Here is a 20,029-nt window from a genome sequence, read left to right on the forward strand (position 1 = left end):
TCTTAATATTAAACATCTACATCATTATTTAGTTACCGAGAGGATGATTTGGCTGTAGTATGGCGCTTCAAATGCTTCTAGTACCTTTTTGCAGGTTACAAAAAAACTACATACACAGATCATCTAGTAATGTCATTTTTAATGAACACAGGGCATCTGCATCATACCTTAATATGGTGGATTCTGTTCCTGCATGAGTTTAATTCTGAAATTAATATATTAAAGGTCCGAAAAACAAAATTCTGGATGCTTTATCTCGACTTATGATAGGAATATATGATGAGGAAATGTCAGGAGCCAAATTGAGAATGTACTGTTTTCTAATATATCCGCCGTCCGCGGATAGGAAAATCTCAGAGTGTGAGTTACAGCATTTTTATTTAAACTAAAGTCTTTCTTCAAAATTCACAAAACAATATTCGTGATGTAGGACTCATCCTCCAAGCCTACCAATAACTAAATCAGAGATTCTTCCAAACATAAACTGTCTGTAGTAACCATACAACTTCACCAAACCAAGCCCCGGGCGTCTCGTGAAGAGCGGCGCAGAGTCCACGTTGCCGACACCTGAGTCCGAGGATGAGTAGAGGCCCTGCGAGGATGGCTCCTGTACGCTGGCGATGGTAGACGATGACACGGCAGCTACGATGGCACCAGTGGGCTCGCTCGGCGTGATCTGCCTCTCCAGGCTCATGCGCCAGCCTAAATACTGCTTGGCGCATGGATATGGCTGGCTCTATTTGCAGTCACGTGTCGAGTGGAAGGAAAGAGGTCCACGGCAGTAGCGACCTCTTGCGGCACCGTGGACGCGTCCTTGTGGTCTCTGGGAAGCGTCTGTGTTTTCGGGACGACCGGCCAGGCTGACCCCCTACTCGGTCCGGGGCCCACTGTACCGGTCTGCTTCGCGGGAAACGAGAGTTGCAGGTGCTTAGTCTGGACACAGTATTTTCAAAACAGCAGAACGTACAAAAGGAATAAAGGCTTTTAAAAATAAGATAATGCATTTACAAGAAGAAGATCCTAATTTGAATTAATTATTCAGTAAAACCAAGAAATGATGAAAAAAGATAAAGTTTTGGATAAATGGAAACTTTACAGTAATGTGTTGCTGTACCAGAAGAAAAAGGCCAAGACCTGGACATGGTGTCATAGTATGCAGCTATTGCAACATTTGACAGGTGGGAGGATGGAAAGAGATTGTAGCATCTGTGATGTTCTTAGTGACTGTCCAAAATCATTGTACTGTGCTGGGTTTATTAACTATACCCTGCTTATGTAACAAGGCTTATTTGTTCTATAAGTAGATTCCCACAAGAGCAATAGCAGGGATCTGCGAATGCTGAAACAGGTGAGGATGTAATTTTCTTATTACAATCTAAAACAATATTATCTGTGATGTGATTCGCCTCTTTTTATGAATTGCTGTGAAAGAAATTAGAAGGGGGAAAAACATCAAAGTGTTGATAAGATTAAAAAGTAGTACACAAATTGAATTTTCAGTAAGTAAAGTGATTCCAATCTTAAGGAAAACAACTAGGACTTCTTTTGTTGAAGTTTAAGTTTCTAACTTAAAGTTGAGACACTAAGTTCCCTAAGGTCACAAAGAGTTATGGAAGGGTTTTGTCGATGTTAGTGTTCAGCTTAACTTTTGTAAACAGCACCCTGGTAAGAGAGGAGCTTGAACACGAGAGTGAGGTGTACAGATCGTTGTATTAAAATCTCAGTTTGAACAAGTTGTTGGTAAATTACAGATATTTCAACAAGAAGTTTCAGATAAAAAAGAAACAATTGTTACTTTAGAGATAGAGAAGTAATACTGGTGTACTGAAATAAAGGATGGAATTGAATACTGGTGTACTGAAATAAATTTCATGTGTTGACAGTAGACTAAAAAATGAAACAGAACCAACACAGGCAAAATCAAGCAATGGGAAATCCAGGATGGAATCTAACAATATTTTTGTTGTGCCTACACCTCTTATTCATACAACTGATTCATGATTTTCATAACTACATAATACAGAAGAATTTGTTTAATAAAATGAGTTTTGGTAAGCGATTTCTTGAGAAAATAAACAGGTTTAAGATAATGCAATTTTTTCCTGTGATTTGCTTGTTATATATGGAAATATGGACAACAATAAAAAGTACACAACCTCAATTCTTTACTGTTTTCATATGGAATGATTTTATTGATTTTTTAACAATTTCATATTTATGGCATAATACTTTGTACATCATGTGATTGTTGTTTATTGTGGCGTAATATGATAGGAATGTGTTTTCAAAGAGATACTGAGAACTGCTGACTCACTTTTGAAGATGGTGCATAAAAAGTTGATGTTCACTCTACATAGATCTGAATGACTATCAAGAGAGATTTGAAAGATTTAAGTTGTAAGTAATTACAAAGACTATCTATTTGGTATTGTTTGCAACCATGGTTTTAATGTCAGTATATTATTAATTACACTTACATTAGCAATTTGCTAGGGAATGGATAGTATGATGCAAAACATTGTTTTAGCTTAAGCAAAAGACAAAGGTATGCATAAAGGCAAATGGCAAAAAGTAAAGAAAACTAAGAAGTGCCTCACAGCAGCCTTGAAAGCTGGCAATGAACAAAGAGGTCTTGTAGGTACAATATACAATAGCATGTTGTTACTGGTGCAGCACATTCTCAATCAATTAAGGTGCTGAGGACCATAAGGACGTAAAGCACACCACTATTGATTTTGAGACTGTAGAATGTATGCAAGCTCCTGACATCTGCTGATCTTTTGTTGAACAATCTTTATCTGTGCTTTCCCACTCGAATGGAAATCGGCAGTGCTTTTTTGTAGTGAGGTTCCGGAATTATAAAGTTCTAAAGATCGCCAGTAATAAAATTTTGAGTATAATTGTGCACTGCATTGACTAAATTGTCCAGAAGCTTGAAGTCATTTTATAGTTTCTGTGTGTCCATGAAGTCTAACCGTGTATTTCACTGTGGTTTTCTGTGAATATAAATCTAGGTGGATCTGGCTGGAGCACAGCGGATGTATTTATCTCGTACCACTGGCAATCACTTGTCGCTAAGCTGATGAATTGCTCTAATTTTCAGTCTCTAATGAAGTAACAGCATGTACTTTTTCGCTTTCTGAGCCTCTAAATTCAGTGCCAAACTCAGGATCACTATAATCATACTTTTTAAAAGTATTGCCTAAACAACAAAACAGTGCAGTGCGAAAGTGCATATTTTGTTGTAGAGCATCGAAAGCTGCTCACATTAAGGATGATATCAAGTGGCAACCACATCAACCAAAATGTGACAGCCAGGCTACAAATGTAGTACCAGATGCTGTCTAACAGCCGAACACTTAACCATCAGCGCTGAAAGCGGTATAACTGGAGTTTTATTTTTTTGAAGGTCTTTCTTTAAGTTGATCAAGTATACTCAGATTTTTAAGTTTCTGTCAAAATAATAAAAACAAGATAACTCAGGTTTTTAAGTTAGGGGTTAAGTTCTCATATGTCCAGGGCCAGTTTAAGCCCCGAATGTCATATGCCAAGCTGGAGGGTTGCCTGAGGCGCCCTTAGTGGAAAATTTGTACACAGGGTTATCATATTATTATGTTGATAACTATTACTGTGATCCCTCTAGTCACAATTCAATAAAACAATTTTTTCTTGTCATACACATTTTGCCTTTATTATTTATTTACACAAGTTCCGTAGAGCCAAATTGAGAAGCAAATCTCCAAGGTCGTGAAATGTGTTGGTATATGAAATTACAACATAAAAGTAATAACAGATAAAAATAAAATGTTTATGAACTTGAAAAAAAGTCAAGCCATAAGTTTAAGTAAACACAATAAACAATATAACATAAGAATCGCTAAATTTTTTAAGGAACTCCTCAACAGAATAGGAAGAGGGATCCATGAGGAAACTCTTCAGTTTTGATTTGAAAGCGCATGGATTATTACTAAGATTTTTGAATCCAAGTGGTAGCTTATTGAAAATGGATGCAGCAGTATACTGCACACCTTTCTGCACTGGAGTTAAGGAAGTCCAATCCAAATGCAGGTCGGATTTCTGCTGAGTATTATGTGAATGAAAGTTGCTTATTCTTGGGAATAAGCTGATACTGTTAACAAGAAATGACAGTAAAGGATATATATATATATATATATTGAGAGGCCAATGTCAAAATATCCAGACTCGTGAACAGGGGTTGATAAGAGGTTTTCAAACTTACACCGCTTATTGCCCGAACTGCCCATTTCTGAACCAAAAATATCCTTTTAGATTGGGAAGAGTTACTTAATAAAATAATACCATTCAATATAAGCGAATGAAAATAAGCAAAGTAGACTAATTTTCAAGTCAAGCAATCACTTACTTCAGATACCGTTTGAATAGTAAAAATGGCAGCATTAAGTGTGAACAAAATCCTGAATGTGGGCTTTCCACAACAGTTTACTATCTATCTGAACACCTAGAAATTTGAACTGTTCAGTTTCACTAATCATATGCCATTCTGTGAGATTAAAATGTTGGGCTTTGTTGAATTGTGTGTTAGGAACTGTGAAAACTGAGTCTTACTGTGATTTAGTGTTAGTTTATTTTCTACAAGCCATGAACTTATGTCATTAATTGCACTATTTGAAACTGAGCCAATGTTGCACACAACATCCGTTATACTACCAAGCAGGTGTCATCAGCAAACAGAAATATTTTATAGTTACCTGTAATACTAGAGGGCATATCATTTATGTAAATAAGGAACAGGAAGGGCCCTAACACTGATCCCTGGGGCACCCCCCATTTGACCGTACCCCACATCAAAGTTATTCTCAACACTGTGAATTATGACCTTTTGTTGTCTGTTATTAAAGTAAGAGGTGAGCCAGTTCTGAGCTACTCCCCGTATTTCTTAACTGTCCACCTTCTGGAGCAATATTTTGTGATCAACACAGTCAAACGTCTTATTAAATCAAAAAATATGCCTAGCGTTCAAAACCTTTTGTTTAACCCATCCAGTAACTCACAAAGAAAAGAGAATATAGCATTGTCAGTTGTTAAATTACTTCTAAAGCTGAACTGTACAATTGATAACACATTATGTGATATAAAATGATCAATTATTCTTACATACACAGCCTTTTCAATAACTTTACCAAACACAGATGGCATAGAAATAGCTCTAAAATTGTCTACGTTACCCCTTTCTCTCTTTTTATAAAGCGACTTTACTACTGAGTACTTTAATTGTTCAGGAAAGTGACCATTCCTAAAGGAAAAATTATTATGGCTAAGTACAGGGCTAACATGTTCAGCACAGTACTTTAATATTCTACTAGGCACTACATCATAACTATGAAAGTCCTTAGTCTTCAGTGATTTTAATTATTGATTCAATCTTCCCCTTTTCTGTATACCAGAATAGTATTACAGACATCAATCTTGGAAAGGCATTTGCTAAGAGAGTTGTATGATTCCCTGTAGAAACTAAATTTTTATTTAATTCACCAGCAATACTCAGAAAATTATTGTTAAATTCTGTACATATGTCTGATATATCAGTAACAGAGATATTTTTACTGCAAACTGACTTTATTTCGTCGACCTTGTGCTGCTGACCAGACACTTCCTTCACAACTGACCACATGGTTTCAATTTTGTCCAGTGAATTAGCTATTCTATTTGTGTACCACCTACTCTTTGTCTTCCTAATAACATTTTTAAGCACCTTACAATACTGTTTGTAATGGGCTTCTGTAGCTTGATTGCGACTACTTCTAACACTTTGATGTGATTCCTGCTTTGTTCTACATTATATCCGTATCCCACTAGTCAGCCACCCAGGCTGCCTTTTACTGCTAGTATTCCATTTAGAACATTCTAATGGAAAGCAACACTCAAAGAGCATGAGCAATGTGTTAAGGAAAGCATTGTATTTGTCATGTATGTTATCGGCACTATAAACATCTTGCTACTATTGTTCCTTGACAAGGTTTAAAAAACTCTCCAGGTTTAAAAAACTCTCTATTGCCATTGGATTAACTTCCCTACATAGTTTGTAATTATATGTGACGTTTGTTTGAGTACAAAAGCCTTTCAGTGTTAAAATTTATGCATCATGGTCTGAAAGGCCATTCACCCTTTTACTAACAGAATGCCCATCTAGTGATGAAGAATGAATAAAAATATTGTCTGTGGCTGTACTACTGTTCCTCTGCACCCTGGTTGGAAAAAGCAAGGAATTCAGTGACCTGGAATAAATACATATTTGTATGTAAACTATTTTGCTTTACATTTTGACATTATATATTGAGGTTATAAATAGTTTTGACACTTTCTGCTTATATGTGATGCAATAATAGTATAAATTTCTACTTATGAATTTTTATATGCTAGTATACATGTGTTATTTTCCATGTTTTCAGTTCTTCTGCTTTGTGCCATGTGAAATTTTGTTTTCACAGGAAACAAGCATTTGTTTGCTTAATGTCACGTTTTGGATGGTGTTGCCAACTGGTGAATGTTGTTGTTGTTGTTGTTGTTGTTGGTGGTGGTGGTGTGTGTGTGTGTGTGTGTGTGTGTGTGTGTGTGTGTGATAATAATACGTGAAACCTAGGATGAAAGGACAACAAATTGTTGATTATCTACCATGATTAGCAGTGAAAAACAACAAGTTTCCACACTCACTAGATTTAGATTTGTTTTTAAAGGTCTTACCGAAAGCTGAAGGAATGGCAAGTAGTATATATTTTTTTTTTTGGGGGGGGGGGGGTGATGTGTTGCTTCTGTGGGGGGCAGAAAGTGGGGGGGGGGGGGGGGACCAAATGAATGTTTGCTTGTGTGGGAAAATGTTCCTATTGTGTAGCAGTACTTCTTTCACAAACACCATTCGTATCTATTGAAATGATGGCCAAGAGTTTTTGTAGCCGACTTGATATCATTATAAAAACCATGTCACTCTCCTTCAAGAAATATTAAAAAAATAAAATAAAATAAAATAAAAAACAGCAAGAGCATTATGATAGACATTCACTTTCATATCACAAAGAAGAGTCCACCTTTTTAATTGTGAAGTTAAAAGCTTTCTGTTGCTTCAACAAATTTAAATCATGAAGAAAATCATTTAGGTCCTCCTTTTTATACAAAGACTGACACAGTGACCTTGAAATGTTTGAGTCCTTTAATGTCTTCTGTGTGTTTGTCGCTGCATTCATCTGCACTACTGCCGTATTCTCATGAGACACTGGTATTGGTAATTCTCCACGTGACAAACAGGCCCTGTAACAGATGGTAAATCACAATATTGCACAGGTTTCCTTCTTCTCAGGCATTTCGCCTCCAAAAATAACTGTCCATTGGGTCGCTTGTTGGTTCCCTCTGAATCATGGGAGCAGCAAAGGACGTATGAATGTTTTAACCAGCCTGTCAGGACAATGAACAGTATGTGTGGGTAGCTCAGTTTCTCTCCTGGTCACTAACTGTACCCCCGAAATAAAGTTTGTAATGCTTATTTACAAGAGAAATAACGTTCAGTTTTACAACTTCAGGTAGCTCTCCACTGATGTAGCAAAAAGAATTTGTGCTATTTACACAATTATGAGGCATTTTTTCTCACTAGAAAAAAGATACTCATATCATATAACAAAAGTAAGTAGGTGTGGGAGACAATGGAGGATGAGACTGGTAGAACCAGAAATGAAGAAGTGTGGATGGTATTAATAGTAAGCGATGCATTGATAACAGATGTGTGCAGTGTGGCAAAACTTTTGTTAAAAAGTATTTCATTACTGTTAGTGAAAAGATGTGATAGTCAGGCTTGGTGAATGCTACCATAGAATATATCAGATCAGTCATTACAAAGAACTTCAGTGATAAAAATAAGACCCTTACTACACCATTAAAAGTTGTGTCCACCATAACATGTTTAAAATCAGAAAATTCTGGTGGTTATGATAAAATACCAACAAAGTTAATTAGAGAGAGTGCTTCTGAATTTAGTAACACATTATGTTAGTTGTGTAACCTATCATTTATAAGTGTAAAATTTCCTGAATGTTTGAAATATGCTTATGTTAAACCTTTATCTAAGACAGGACATAAAGCAATATTCTCAAATTTCTGCGCAATATTGCTTTTGCCGGCATTATTGAAAATTTTGGGAAAGTTAATACTCAGTCGGCTTGTTGAGTGTTTCAGAAAAAATAATTTATTGGCAGATTCACAGTAAATGTTCGTAAAGGGTTCCAGTATTGACGAAAGCTATCTGCATATCTGTATCTGCCTAAATTGTGGTGACAAGCAGATAGAAGAATTTGACAGTGTCAAATTTAGGGATTTCACCTTCATAAGAATTTCCTCTGTGAGCACCATCCCACAAAACTGTTGAATTGCGTATACAAATATCTATATGCGATGTGGATGTTGTCTGAAATAGGTGATATAAAAAATAAATAAGCCAACATATTTTGGTCTCTCTCATTCCATAATGTCCTATTGGATCAATTTTTGGGGTCACTCATCAAGTTAAGCTAAAGTTTTCTGAGTCCAAAAAGTATAATACAAATTATGTGTAGTGTGAACTCGACAACTTCTTGCAAAACCACATTTAATGACCTGGGGATACTAACTGTTACTTCCCAATATATATTCCATAATGAAATTTCTCGTTAAAAATATCTCTCATTTTCAAACCAACAACTCAGTTCATCTAAGCAGTAATAGAAATAAGAACAGTCTCCATCAAGATTTAATGTCACTTGCTTTGGTCCAGGAAAAGTCCATTATTCAGATGCACACATTTTCAATAACTTGCCAGGAGACATAAAATTTTAACTAATAATAAAGTTCAGTTTAAGAGAAGCTAAAATAATTTGTTGGTAGATGACTCCTTCTGCTCCAATGATGAATTACTTAGCATAACCAACTGACGTGTATTTGTTATTAATAATATCAGATACTTGTTTTATACACAGCCTGACTTCTGTACAAATTTAGTGGTGTTCCAGTCAATTTAAATAAGCATTGCAAAATTATTTTCCTATTTGATGATCCATGGCTACAATAGTCTAAGAAATATGCACTTCAGTGTTTGAACATTTACATATTTTTGACAAGTTTGTAATTACTTTTTAAATGAGTATGTGTTTAAGATTTTTTGGCTTATTCCACATCCATGAGCACTATTTCACTTGGGATCTGTGGAAGTTAGTTTAGTATATCTTTTTTTTTCTTTGTAAATATTTATTATATTTTTTTTGACATGTGCTACATCTCATACAATCTCCTAATTATTGATCTTTTTGAATGAAAGAAAAGTTCATCTAATCAAATCTAATCTAATTAAGTGTATATAATATCCCTGACACCTGCATAGTAATTTGCTGTAACCTATTCTAGTGTGTTCTGTTCTGTGTACAAAATCTATGGCTACTGAGCATACTATTTCCATTTTCCTAGCCAGGTTTAGTTGGAATGTTTCCTTTGATTTGGGAAATGAATGTTTGTTAGTACTTATAAATTGTTGTTAAACTCCTCATTCAAACACCTGTGTCTTCTTCTAATGTCAGATCTTTGTCCAATGCAGGTTTTAAATTGTTTAATTGATTAATAATTTATTAATATCTGGTTTTAACTGTGTTTTCTCTGCTCTCAGATCGTCAATATGATCTTTCAGTTAATTGCCAAATTTATTCATACCAACTTTTAATTAAGGAAATCTGTCTATTATGCTGGTTAAAGTCTTTGAATTTCTTTGCAATGTTTATCGCTGTAGATTCAAAGGCAGCTGAGAAGTTTTTATATAAATATAAACATTTTTGAACCATCAGATACTGATTGTTACAAGCTGCCTTCATTGGCTCACACAATAACAGTAGGTGAGGGCAGGATGTGACAGTGACAGCATCAGTTGGTGATGTGTGTGGCAGTTGTTGACTGGTAAATTTACAGGAATAAAATGTGGAAGCAGATGGCGGGTATTCCCTGATACCCAGTGCTGTTTCGTCGCATTGCACTGGCTCCAATCGTTCTCCTTTGTGCTATTATGACTGAAGACTGTTTCTTCAAATATCCTACTGTTTTTAATGCCTTATTTGTTTGTAGTAAATTTCCATTCCTTTTGATCATCTGTTCAGTTGCCAAAGTTCTTCCTCAAGATTTTTTAAATTACAAGGTTGGTAATCATTTTCAAGAAAAGGCATCTAACTAGGAAAAATTGAGTTTTTACCTTTTTTATACCTGTGATTTAAAATGTGGGCCATATTATTTATGCTGATATGTAAATATATATTTTCCTTCATCAGTACTACTGATGCAGAATGGAGCTAATTAATGTAAGGATATTCTCATTTCTTCAAACACTTTTGAATTAAGCAACAATTTAACAATAGGCAGCAGATGCTGGGCAATGTTCTGAAGTTCATAAGTGAGCTACCAGATCAACAGTTCAAAAGAAAAATCAAAGATTTTCTGTTATAAGTGAGACCTTGTGAATTTGATTAATTTTTAATTGAGGCCAAGAAAATTGATTCCAACATTTTTATTACTCTGTTTGCAGTATTAGGAAATGATGCATCAATGAACACTAACATTATGTAGACTTTATTTTGCTGTTGAAAATATGTTGATGACAGTAATATAGTGACAGGTGTAATTCCACAGCAATGAAGAGTTTGTTGAATACATATGTACCATGACTGTATTGGTTCTTGTAATGCCTTATAAGACTTTTGAGGTCAGGACAGAAATAAATTTTCAGTTCAGTTCTGTCCTTGGCTGGCGGCATGGGAAGTGTAAGAGTGGCCAATTTATGAGCCCCAGTGGATCAACCCCAGTTGGCCCCAGCCCTTGCTCACCCCACATGAATCAAAGAGTACACCATTCCAGAATCAGTCTTTATAAAAATAAGAATTAAATACTTTAGCATTTGTAGTGCAGTAAAATGTAAACTGTAGGAACTTAACAGTATTATGCTAAATTGTGAAACATAGTAAAATTTGACATTACTTGTGATCAATTGAATGGTAGACATTTGAGAATCAGTGTCATTAAGTTTGTGACACCACAGCATATAGCAGACTTTTCATCATTTGGTACATGTGTGTGCTCTGGATTTACGTATCACCTCCAAACTGAGCTCAGACCATAAAGTTACAAGACAAGAATTTCTGAAGACTGTGTCTACAACGGAGGGGTATCTGTTGAGAGGCCAGACAAACATGTGGTTCCTGAAAAGGGGCAGCAGCCTTTTCAGTAGTTGAAGGGGCAACAGTCTGGATGATTGACCGATCTGGCCTTGTAACACTAACCAAAATGGCCTTGCCGTGCTGGTACTGCGAACGGCTGAAAGCAAGGGGTAACTACAGCTGTAATTTTTCCCAAGGGCATGCAGCTTACTTTATGGTTAAATGATGATGGCGTCCTCTTGTGTAAAATATTATGGAGGTAAAATAGTCCCCCATTCGGATCTCCGGGCGGGGACTACTCAAGTGGCCATTGTTATCAGGAGAAAGAAAACTGGCGTTCTACGGATTGGAGCGTGGAATGTCAGATCCCTTAATCGGGCAGGTAGGTTAGAAAATTTAAAAAGGGAAATGGATAGGTTAAAGTTAGATATAGTGGGAATTAGTGAAGTTCGGTGGTAGGAGGAACAAGACTTTTGGACAGGTGAATACAGGGTTATAAATACAAAATCAAATAGGGGTAATGCAGGAGTAGGTTTAATAATGAATAAAAAAAATAGGAGTGCGGTTAAGGTACTACAAACAGCATAGTGAACGCATTATTGTGGCCAAGATAGACATGAAGCCCACACCTACTACAATAGTACAAGTTTATATGCCAACTAGCCCTGCAGATAATGAAGAAATTGATGAAATGTATGATGACATAAAAGAAATTATTCAGGTTGTGAAGGGAGACAAAAATTTAATAGTCATGGGTGACTGGAATTCGAGAGTAGGAAAAGGGAGAGAAGGAAACATAGTAGGTGAATATGGATTGGGGGAAAGAAATGAAAAAGAAAGCCGTCTGGTAGAATTTTGCACAGAGCATAATTTAACCATAGCTAACACTTGGTTCAAGAATCATAAAAGAAGGTTGTATACATGTAAGAATCCTGGAGATACTAGAAGGTATCAGATAGATTATATAATGGTAAGACAGAGATTTAGGAACCAGGTTTTAAATTGTAAGACATTTCCAAGGGCAGATGTGGACTCTGACCACAATCTATTGGTTATGAACTGCAGATTAAAACTGAAGAAACTGCAAAAAGGTGGGAATTTAAGGAGATGGGACCTGGATAAACTGACTAAACTAGAGGTTGTACAGAGTTTCAGGGAGAGCATTAGCGAACAATTGACACATATGGGGGAAAGAAATACAGTAGAAGAAGAATGGATAGCTCTGAGAGATGAATTAGTGAAGGCAGCAATGGATCAAGTAGGTAAAAAGACAAGGGCTAGTTGAAATCCTTGGGTAACAGAAGAAATATTGAATTTAATTGATGAAAGAAGAAAATATAAAAATGCAGTAAATGAAGCAGGCAAAAAGGAATACAAACGTCTCAAAAATGAGATCGAGAGGAAGTGCAAAGTGGCTAAGCAGGGATGGCTAGAGGACAAATGTAAGGATGTAGAGGCTTATCTCACGAGGGGTAAGATAGATACTGCCTACAGGAAAATCAAAGAGACCTTTGGAGAAAAGAGAGCCACTTGTGTGAATATCAAGAGCTCAGATGGAAACGCAGTTTTAAGCAAAGAAGGGAAAGCAGAAAGATGGAAGGAGAATATAGAGGGTCTATACAAGGGTGATGTACTTGAGGACAATATTATGGAAATGGAAGAGGATGTAGGTGAAGATGAAATGGCAGATACAATACTGCGTGAAGAGTTTGACAGAGCACTGAAAGACCTGAGTCGAAACAAGGCCCCGGGAGTAGACAACATTCCATTAGAACTACTGACGGCCTTGGGAGAGCCAGGTCTGACAAAACTCTACCATCTGGTGAGCAAGATGTATGAGACAGGCAAAGTACCCTCAGAATTCAAGAAGAATATAATAATTCCAATCCCAAAGAAATCAGGTGTTGACAGATGTGAAAATTACCGAAGCATCAGTTTAATAAGTGACAGCTGCAAAATACTATCGCGAATTCTTTACAGACGAATGGAAAAACTGTTAGAAGCTGAACTCACGGAAGATCAGTTTGGATTCCGTAGAAATGTTGGAACACGTGAGGCAATACTGACCACACGACTTATCTTAGAAGCTAGATTAAGGAAAGGCAAACCTACGTTTCTGGCATTTGTAGACTTAGAGAAAGCTTTTGACAATGTTAACTGGAATACTCTCTTTCAAATTCTGAAGGTGGCAGGGGTAAAATACAGGGAGCGAAAGGCTATTTACAGTTTGGACCGAAACCAGATGGCAGTTATAAGAGTCGAGGGGTATGAAAGGGAAGCAGTGGTTGGGAAGGGAGTGAGACAGGGTTGTAGCCTCTCCCCTATGTTATTCAATCTGTATATTGAGCAAGCAGTAAAGGAAACAAAAGAAAAATTCGGAGTAGGTATTAAAATTCATGAAGAAGAAATAAAAACTTTGAGGTTTGCCGATGGCATTGTAATTCTGTCAGAGACAGCAAAGGACTTGGAAGAGCCGTTGAAGGGAATGGACAGTGTCTTGAAAGGAGGATATAAGATGAACATCAACAAAAGCAAAACGAGGGTAATGGAATGTAGTTGGATTAAGTCGGGTGATGCTGAGGGAATTAGGTTAGGAAATGAGACACTTAAAGTAGTAAATGAGTTTTGCTATTTGGGGAGCAAAATAACTGATGATGGTCGAAGTAGAGAGGATATAAAATGTAGACTGGCAATGGCAAGGAAATCGTTTCTGAAGAAGAGAAATTTGTTAACATCGAGTATAGATTTAAGTGTCAGGAAGTCATTTCTGAAAGTATTTGTATGGAGTGTAGCCATGTATGGAAGTGAAACATCGACGATAACTAGTTTGGACAAGAAGAGAATAGAAGCTTTTGAAATGTGGTGCTACAGAAGAATGCTGAAGATTAGGTGGGTAGATCACATAACTAATGAGGAGGTATTGAATAGGAATGGGGAGAAGAGGAGTTTGTGGCACAGCTTGACAAGAAGAAGGGACCAGTTGGTAGGACATGTTCTGAGGCATCAATGGATCACAAATTTAGCATTGGAGGGCAACATGGAGGGAAAAAATCGTAGAGGGAGATTCAGAAGGATGTAGGTTGCAGTAAGTACTGGGAGATGAAGAAGCTTGCACAGGATAGAGTAGCATGGAGAGCTGCATCAAACCAGTCTCAGGACTGAAGACCACAACAACAACAACAACGTGTGTAGGGCTTACTAATCTTCTAAATTGCTGAAAAGTTGATATGATCCCGTATATAGCAAACGCAATGACAAAAAAAGCTTTTGTATTACTGAGAGGTGTAATGGTGGCACCACAATAGCATTTGAAGATAACAATACCTAGTGGAGAAACTAGGTGTCTAGTGTACTGAAATACAGAAGACAGGTGACATTGGTGCATAGTAACTACAGTAGGTTCCAAGCATATACATAAAAAGTGTACGAAGTTGATCTTTACATCTCTTAAAATGATATTGAATATTTATATTTAAAATCATTTACTTCTTAATACAGGAGTCTCTAAATACCACTGTATAATTATTGTTCTTTTAAAACATATATTTTAAATAATTACTTCATGGGTGGATGTCATATTCTGTCTCAGTTTTTATGTTGGATTAAATTAATCTCACACAAGATATGAGGAGAGTGCTTGGAGGGCTCTCTCTACACTTCTAACTTACTTCGTACAAGTCTGTGTAGCATAAACCGTATAATCCTAACTTTTCTATTCTATCCTTAGTATCTCATTGATGGCAGCCACCAACAGAAACATAACTCTTGTACCTGTGTTGCAAGGTGTTTCAACTTGGTAGCACACAAAAATAGATTCTGTCACTGCTAGCTTTCAAAACATCTGGCTGCTTCTTCAGGGAGAAAAGAGGCATTGGTTGGTGGAGGTTGGAATAATTGATTCTTGAATATTTTTCAAAGACAAGATGATATGTGCTTGAAGAATTGAGTTAGTCCCCACTGATTTCCTGTTTTAAGATTTTTCATCTTATTTGATTAAATATATAGAAACTTCAATGCACTTCTAACTGTGTTATTAAATATAATATTGTTTATATATAGAGTTTTAAGAGTACAAAGCAACATCACAATGTATGTGTGTGTGTGTGTGTGTGTGTGTGTGTGTGTGTGTGTGTGTGTGTTATGAAACATTAAAATAACATAAATTTGTTTCTGTCATTAAACACTGATTGTCCAAGTAATTTAAATGCATTGTTTTTGTTTTATTTGTATTCAAGGGTGTCATTGTCTTGAGCCGCCAGTGGAAGAATGTGCTGTATACACCTTTACTTCTGGAGCACAATTATAAAACAAAATATGTGAAGCCTCTCAATGTAACTTTCACTGTACCCGAACCTGATGAGGTAAGATATGGTGCTTATGAGTTACTTACATTGAAATACCATCCTAATTCAGTTTTAGAAATATTAGCATTGTGTCAATTTACAATGGTCTTTGTGTTGTATAATGTGGAGAGCCTAAATGTCAAGTAAATCATGAACTATTGGCTTAATCTGTTGGTGGACTGTTTTAGCAAGTGTCAAATGGTACCAGAGGCTTTAATAGGAAATATGAAGCTAATAAATAACATTGATGAGAGAATTTTATGCAGGTGAGACTAAATTGCTATTCACTGTGTTCTACAGTATCAAATACAAGCAGGGATGAAGATAATGTTGGGTAAAGTGGAAAGGAAGACCCTCAGTAAAAAGATTTAAACTTAACTAGTAAGAAATAGACAGCTCATTTATTTGGGGGATACATTGTGGTTTGCATGAATGTGGAATGACTTTTAGAAAGATGACTCATTCTTCAGAAATTCAAAAGAAAAATAAGAAAGTTGAACTTGCATGGCTGAAAGCAAAAAGTTATAGATATTCATTACGCCCTAAAAATATGAATGTGCATAAGTGTGAAAGTGGTGCAGTGTGGCATTACCTTATTGCTTAATCTGTTGATGAAACCCTTTTCTCTGGCTGTAGGTGACAATGTATTGGGTTGGTGCATAAGTATGTAGTGTTTTTCTATAAGTTTAATAAATACAACAGGTACACATAACAGAGATTGTAGTCATCTATAATATATCTCCTTTACCATTAACAACAGTCTGACAATGCTGGGATAACTTTTTGATTCTGTGCTGTTGAAGTCATGTGCTTTTGGAATGAAGAACTCGTCAAGCCATTGTAGGAATATGGTGGGTGTGAAATAACATCCCAACTCAGCTCCTGTGCAGTGTTTTTTGTCAGTCTAGCAGAATGCGAGCAGGCGTTATCGTGGAGTAGCGTCACTTCATGCAGTCTTCCTGGTTGTTGTTCTTGGATTGTGTCTGCAGTTCATCCCAGTTGTTGACAATAAAAGTCAGCCATGATAGTTACATCTTGGGAAAGCAATATGTAGAACACCACATCATTACTACTCCACCTGATGCATAACATTATCTTTTGTGCATGCACACAAGTCTTCATATGGGGAACTGTTGCTTCGTTTGGGCTCAACCATTCCTTTGTTTTCCTTTGTTAGCATAAAGACACCATTCCTCAACACCAGTAACAATACAGAATAGCACTCTTCAGCGTTGCTCATGAGCTAATTGATGACGAGCAAGCAGAGATTTACATGTGGCCACCCTCTGATTTTTGTGATTTTAACTTAGAGCACGCAGTACCCATATATGTTGTTTTCGAACATTCCCCATTGCGTGCAAATCTCACCTGATTGCGGACACTTCACATTTCATTGCATTGACACTGACGTGGATTGTTTTGTGGATTAATGCAGTTAAATGATCTTTATCAAACCCTGAAGGTCTTCCTGAATGGAGAAAACCATGTTCACATCATGGTCTGTCCAGTGGCATTATCCCCATATGTAGCAACGAGTTCCTGGCTGCCTCTGCTACTGTCGCCCATCTGTTGGACTCAAACGAAAGAATATATCTGAAATGTTCCGATTTCTCCACTTGGCACTCCATTTTTCTTGCATCCACAGCTCCACTCACTATCTCCGAATGACAAAATGACAAAGTGTAAACTCACAAATGGCAACAGCGAACTACAAATAAAAAAGACAGTTGGCAAATAAACCCATAGCAACCAGAATATCAACATGCAAAACAAAAACACTATGAAGTTATGCACCTACCTAATATATCCAGGTACCTTTCCTTACACAATGATTTGGAGAAATGAGGGAGGAGACTTGTAACTCATTAAAATTTGAATTTGATTACCTTGTGTACAGTAATTGTTAAATATTCTGCAGTAGTGTACTGAATTCAAAATTTATTTCAACGCAGCATAAAAAGTATTGTAATAAAAATATGTTGATAACGGTTATGTGACATACAAATACCTTCTGTGCCACTACTATATATTCACCACATCACATATCAACATAGGTCCATCACAGTTGTATGATGTACGTCAATAGGTCTGCCTTTTGCAAATGTTATGGTTATTGATGTACACCATACACTGTGACTAACTGTGTTAATATATGATATGGAGAACACATGACAGCGGTACAGAAGCTTTTGATCTAAATTTTCTTGGCAAAGACAACTAATAACTTTGACATGACTTTTGTGTGTTACTATGTTCAAGATGTTTTTGTTATAAAATGTTTTTATGTCAGATTGCAAATGAAACTTCCTACTGAAACTAGTTGTCAATAAAGCATTATTCACTAAAAGTGGGTTATGGTGGTAACATGGATTTCTTCAAATTATGGCTAAAGATTTACTATGATTCCACCTTGTATTACCACTAGCTAAAAAGCCAACAATCATATCTTGCTTATGTATTAAGATACAGGTATGAATTATGAATCATTAACTTCTTATAGGCATGACATTGATTCATTTTCTGTCACCTCTTGGTAACACAGTTTTATAATTTAAGAATGAAAACACAAAATGGTGAATGTTTCACCTCTTTTTACATTGCTGGGAGGTGACTTATTAGCTTGCAAAAGCTAATGGTTACAATTCAGTGCTAGTAACATGTAGAAAACCACCAGATTAACTCAATAAGTAAAATTTCATTTACAATGTAATGCTGGAATACTACCTACAAAACAAGTAATTGTCGACAGTAATAAAATAAAAATCTCTTTGAGAGTGGCTTTTGTGAACATTGAATTGTTATTCCCTTTCCCACTTCTGACATGTTGCTACTGCAAGAGTCACTCTGAACGTTTTGGATTGTTACAAATTTTAGAAATAGTCATCTTCTGTATTGTATTCTATATGGCATTCTGTTGGTATTAGACTTGTAGCTGCAAGGAAATCATTTCTGTGTGAAAGCCTTTTTTGCCGTTTTTCTATGATAAAATGCACCCAAAACTTTCATGAATTTGATGCTACTTCACTTAATTCAACAACTGCTTAAATACATATGCCATTAGATCCACCCTCTCTATCTTCCCCTACCAGTTTCATCCTAGCCCCTTGGCCTAAACCACCTCTCATTCTCATTCTTGGCCACCTACTTTCCACTTTTTATTAAAAATGAAACTCCTCCAGCTGTACTTAAGATTTCATATTTATTTGGCTACTAGTTTCGATGTTGCGTCAACACCATCTGCAGGTCCTTACACTTTGATGATATCATTTGTGTGTGGGTGAGTGCTGGAAGTCCGTGGTGAGACCAATACGTGCTCCACATGGATGGCGGGCAGTAACTGCATATGTATGCATAATTCACAGTACCGAGGATCATGCTGCATGCTTAATTAAATTTCGATTTTTTTCTTCCACCATCAGTACCTTGAAGATTCACATACCAGAACCGTATCTTCACTACCCTTACTTTGTCATTTCTCACTTTCAGGTTTGTAAATCATATGAATTGGCAGCATCAACATTTCATTACAGAAACATTACTCATAGTTTTTATTGAAAACATTGTCCCATTGAAAACCTCAAGAGTAACAGGAACTCACTAGCATGTACATTAGTGTTAGGCTTTATGGTGTTACAAAATTTTTTCTTGACCACAGGTGGTGCATGTTTGTTACACTTTGCCAATGCCAGAAGTTGTACAAGGGTACAATATTGGCATATTGTGAACAGTGCCTTACAGTCTGGTAAATTTCAGACAGCAATGCGTCTCTACAATAACTTGTACTACTTTCAAGGTCCATTACTACATTGTTCAAAATAAAGTGCAGAAAATTGATCTGTTTAGACATGCAGAAACTGGTCTGAAGAGTAGTTGGAGCAAATGACCAGAGCACTATAGGAGGCTGCCAGCAAACTTGGGCTAAACATAAATGAAGCGAAGACAGAGTACCTCGTTATGATGCGTGGTCAGAGTGAGACTGCTGGTCATATACAATCACTGCAGTGGGAGACCAGTCCTACAAGAGAGTGCATGAATTTAAATACCTAGGGGCACTTTTCACTGAGAACTCATCATGTGAAGCAGAGATCAATACCAGAATACAAGCAGGAAACTGATTTTACCACGGCCTAGCACAACTGCTCTGGTCCAGGTATCTCTCCAGACAATTCAAGATTCAACTATACAAAACCCTGATCTCTCAAAGGCTTTTGATTGTGTAAATCATGAAATTCTGCTAGACAAGCTCAAGTATTGTGGCATGAGTGGGACAGTGCACAAATGGTTTAATTCGTACCTAACTGGAAGAGTGCAGAAAGTAGAAATAAGTAGTTCTCGTAACATGCAAAGATCAGCACATTCCTCAAGCTGGGGAACTATCAAGAATGGGGTTCCACAAGGGTCAGTCTTGGGTCCTTTGTTGTTCTTATTATATATTAATGACTTGCCATTCTATATTCATGAAGAGGCAAAGTTAGTTCTCTTTGCTGATGATACAAG

General features: G+C 36.6%; 1 protein-coding gene across 1 annotated transcript in view; it reads left to right on the forward strand.

The window, feature by feature from the left end:
* The window catches only part of LOC126237082 (transmembrane protein KIAA1109 homolog), a 567,281-nt gene that overhangs the window by 260,669 nt on the left and 286,583 nt on the right, over window positions 1-20,029 (forward strand). The window contains exon 44 of the mRNA XM_049946881.1: window positions 15,425-15,550. Coding sequence (XP_049802838.1) covers window positions 15,425-15,550 — 126 coding nt within the window. The remainder of the gene's footprint in view (window positions 1-15,424; window positions 15,551-20,029) is intronic.

The sequence above is a fragment of the Schistocerca nitens genome, chromosome 2 (genome assembly GCF_023898315.1).
Source record: "Schistocerca nitens isolate TAMUIC-IGC-003100 chromosome 2, iqSchNite1.1, whole genome shotgun sequence".
Taxonomy (NCBI): Eukaryota; Metazoa; Arthropoda; class Insecta; order Orthoptera; family Acrididae; genus Schistocerca; species Schistocerca nitens.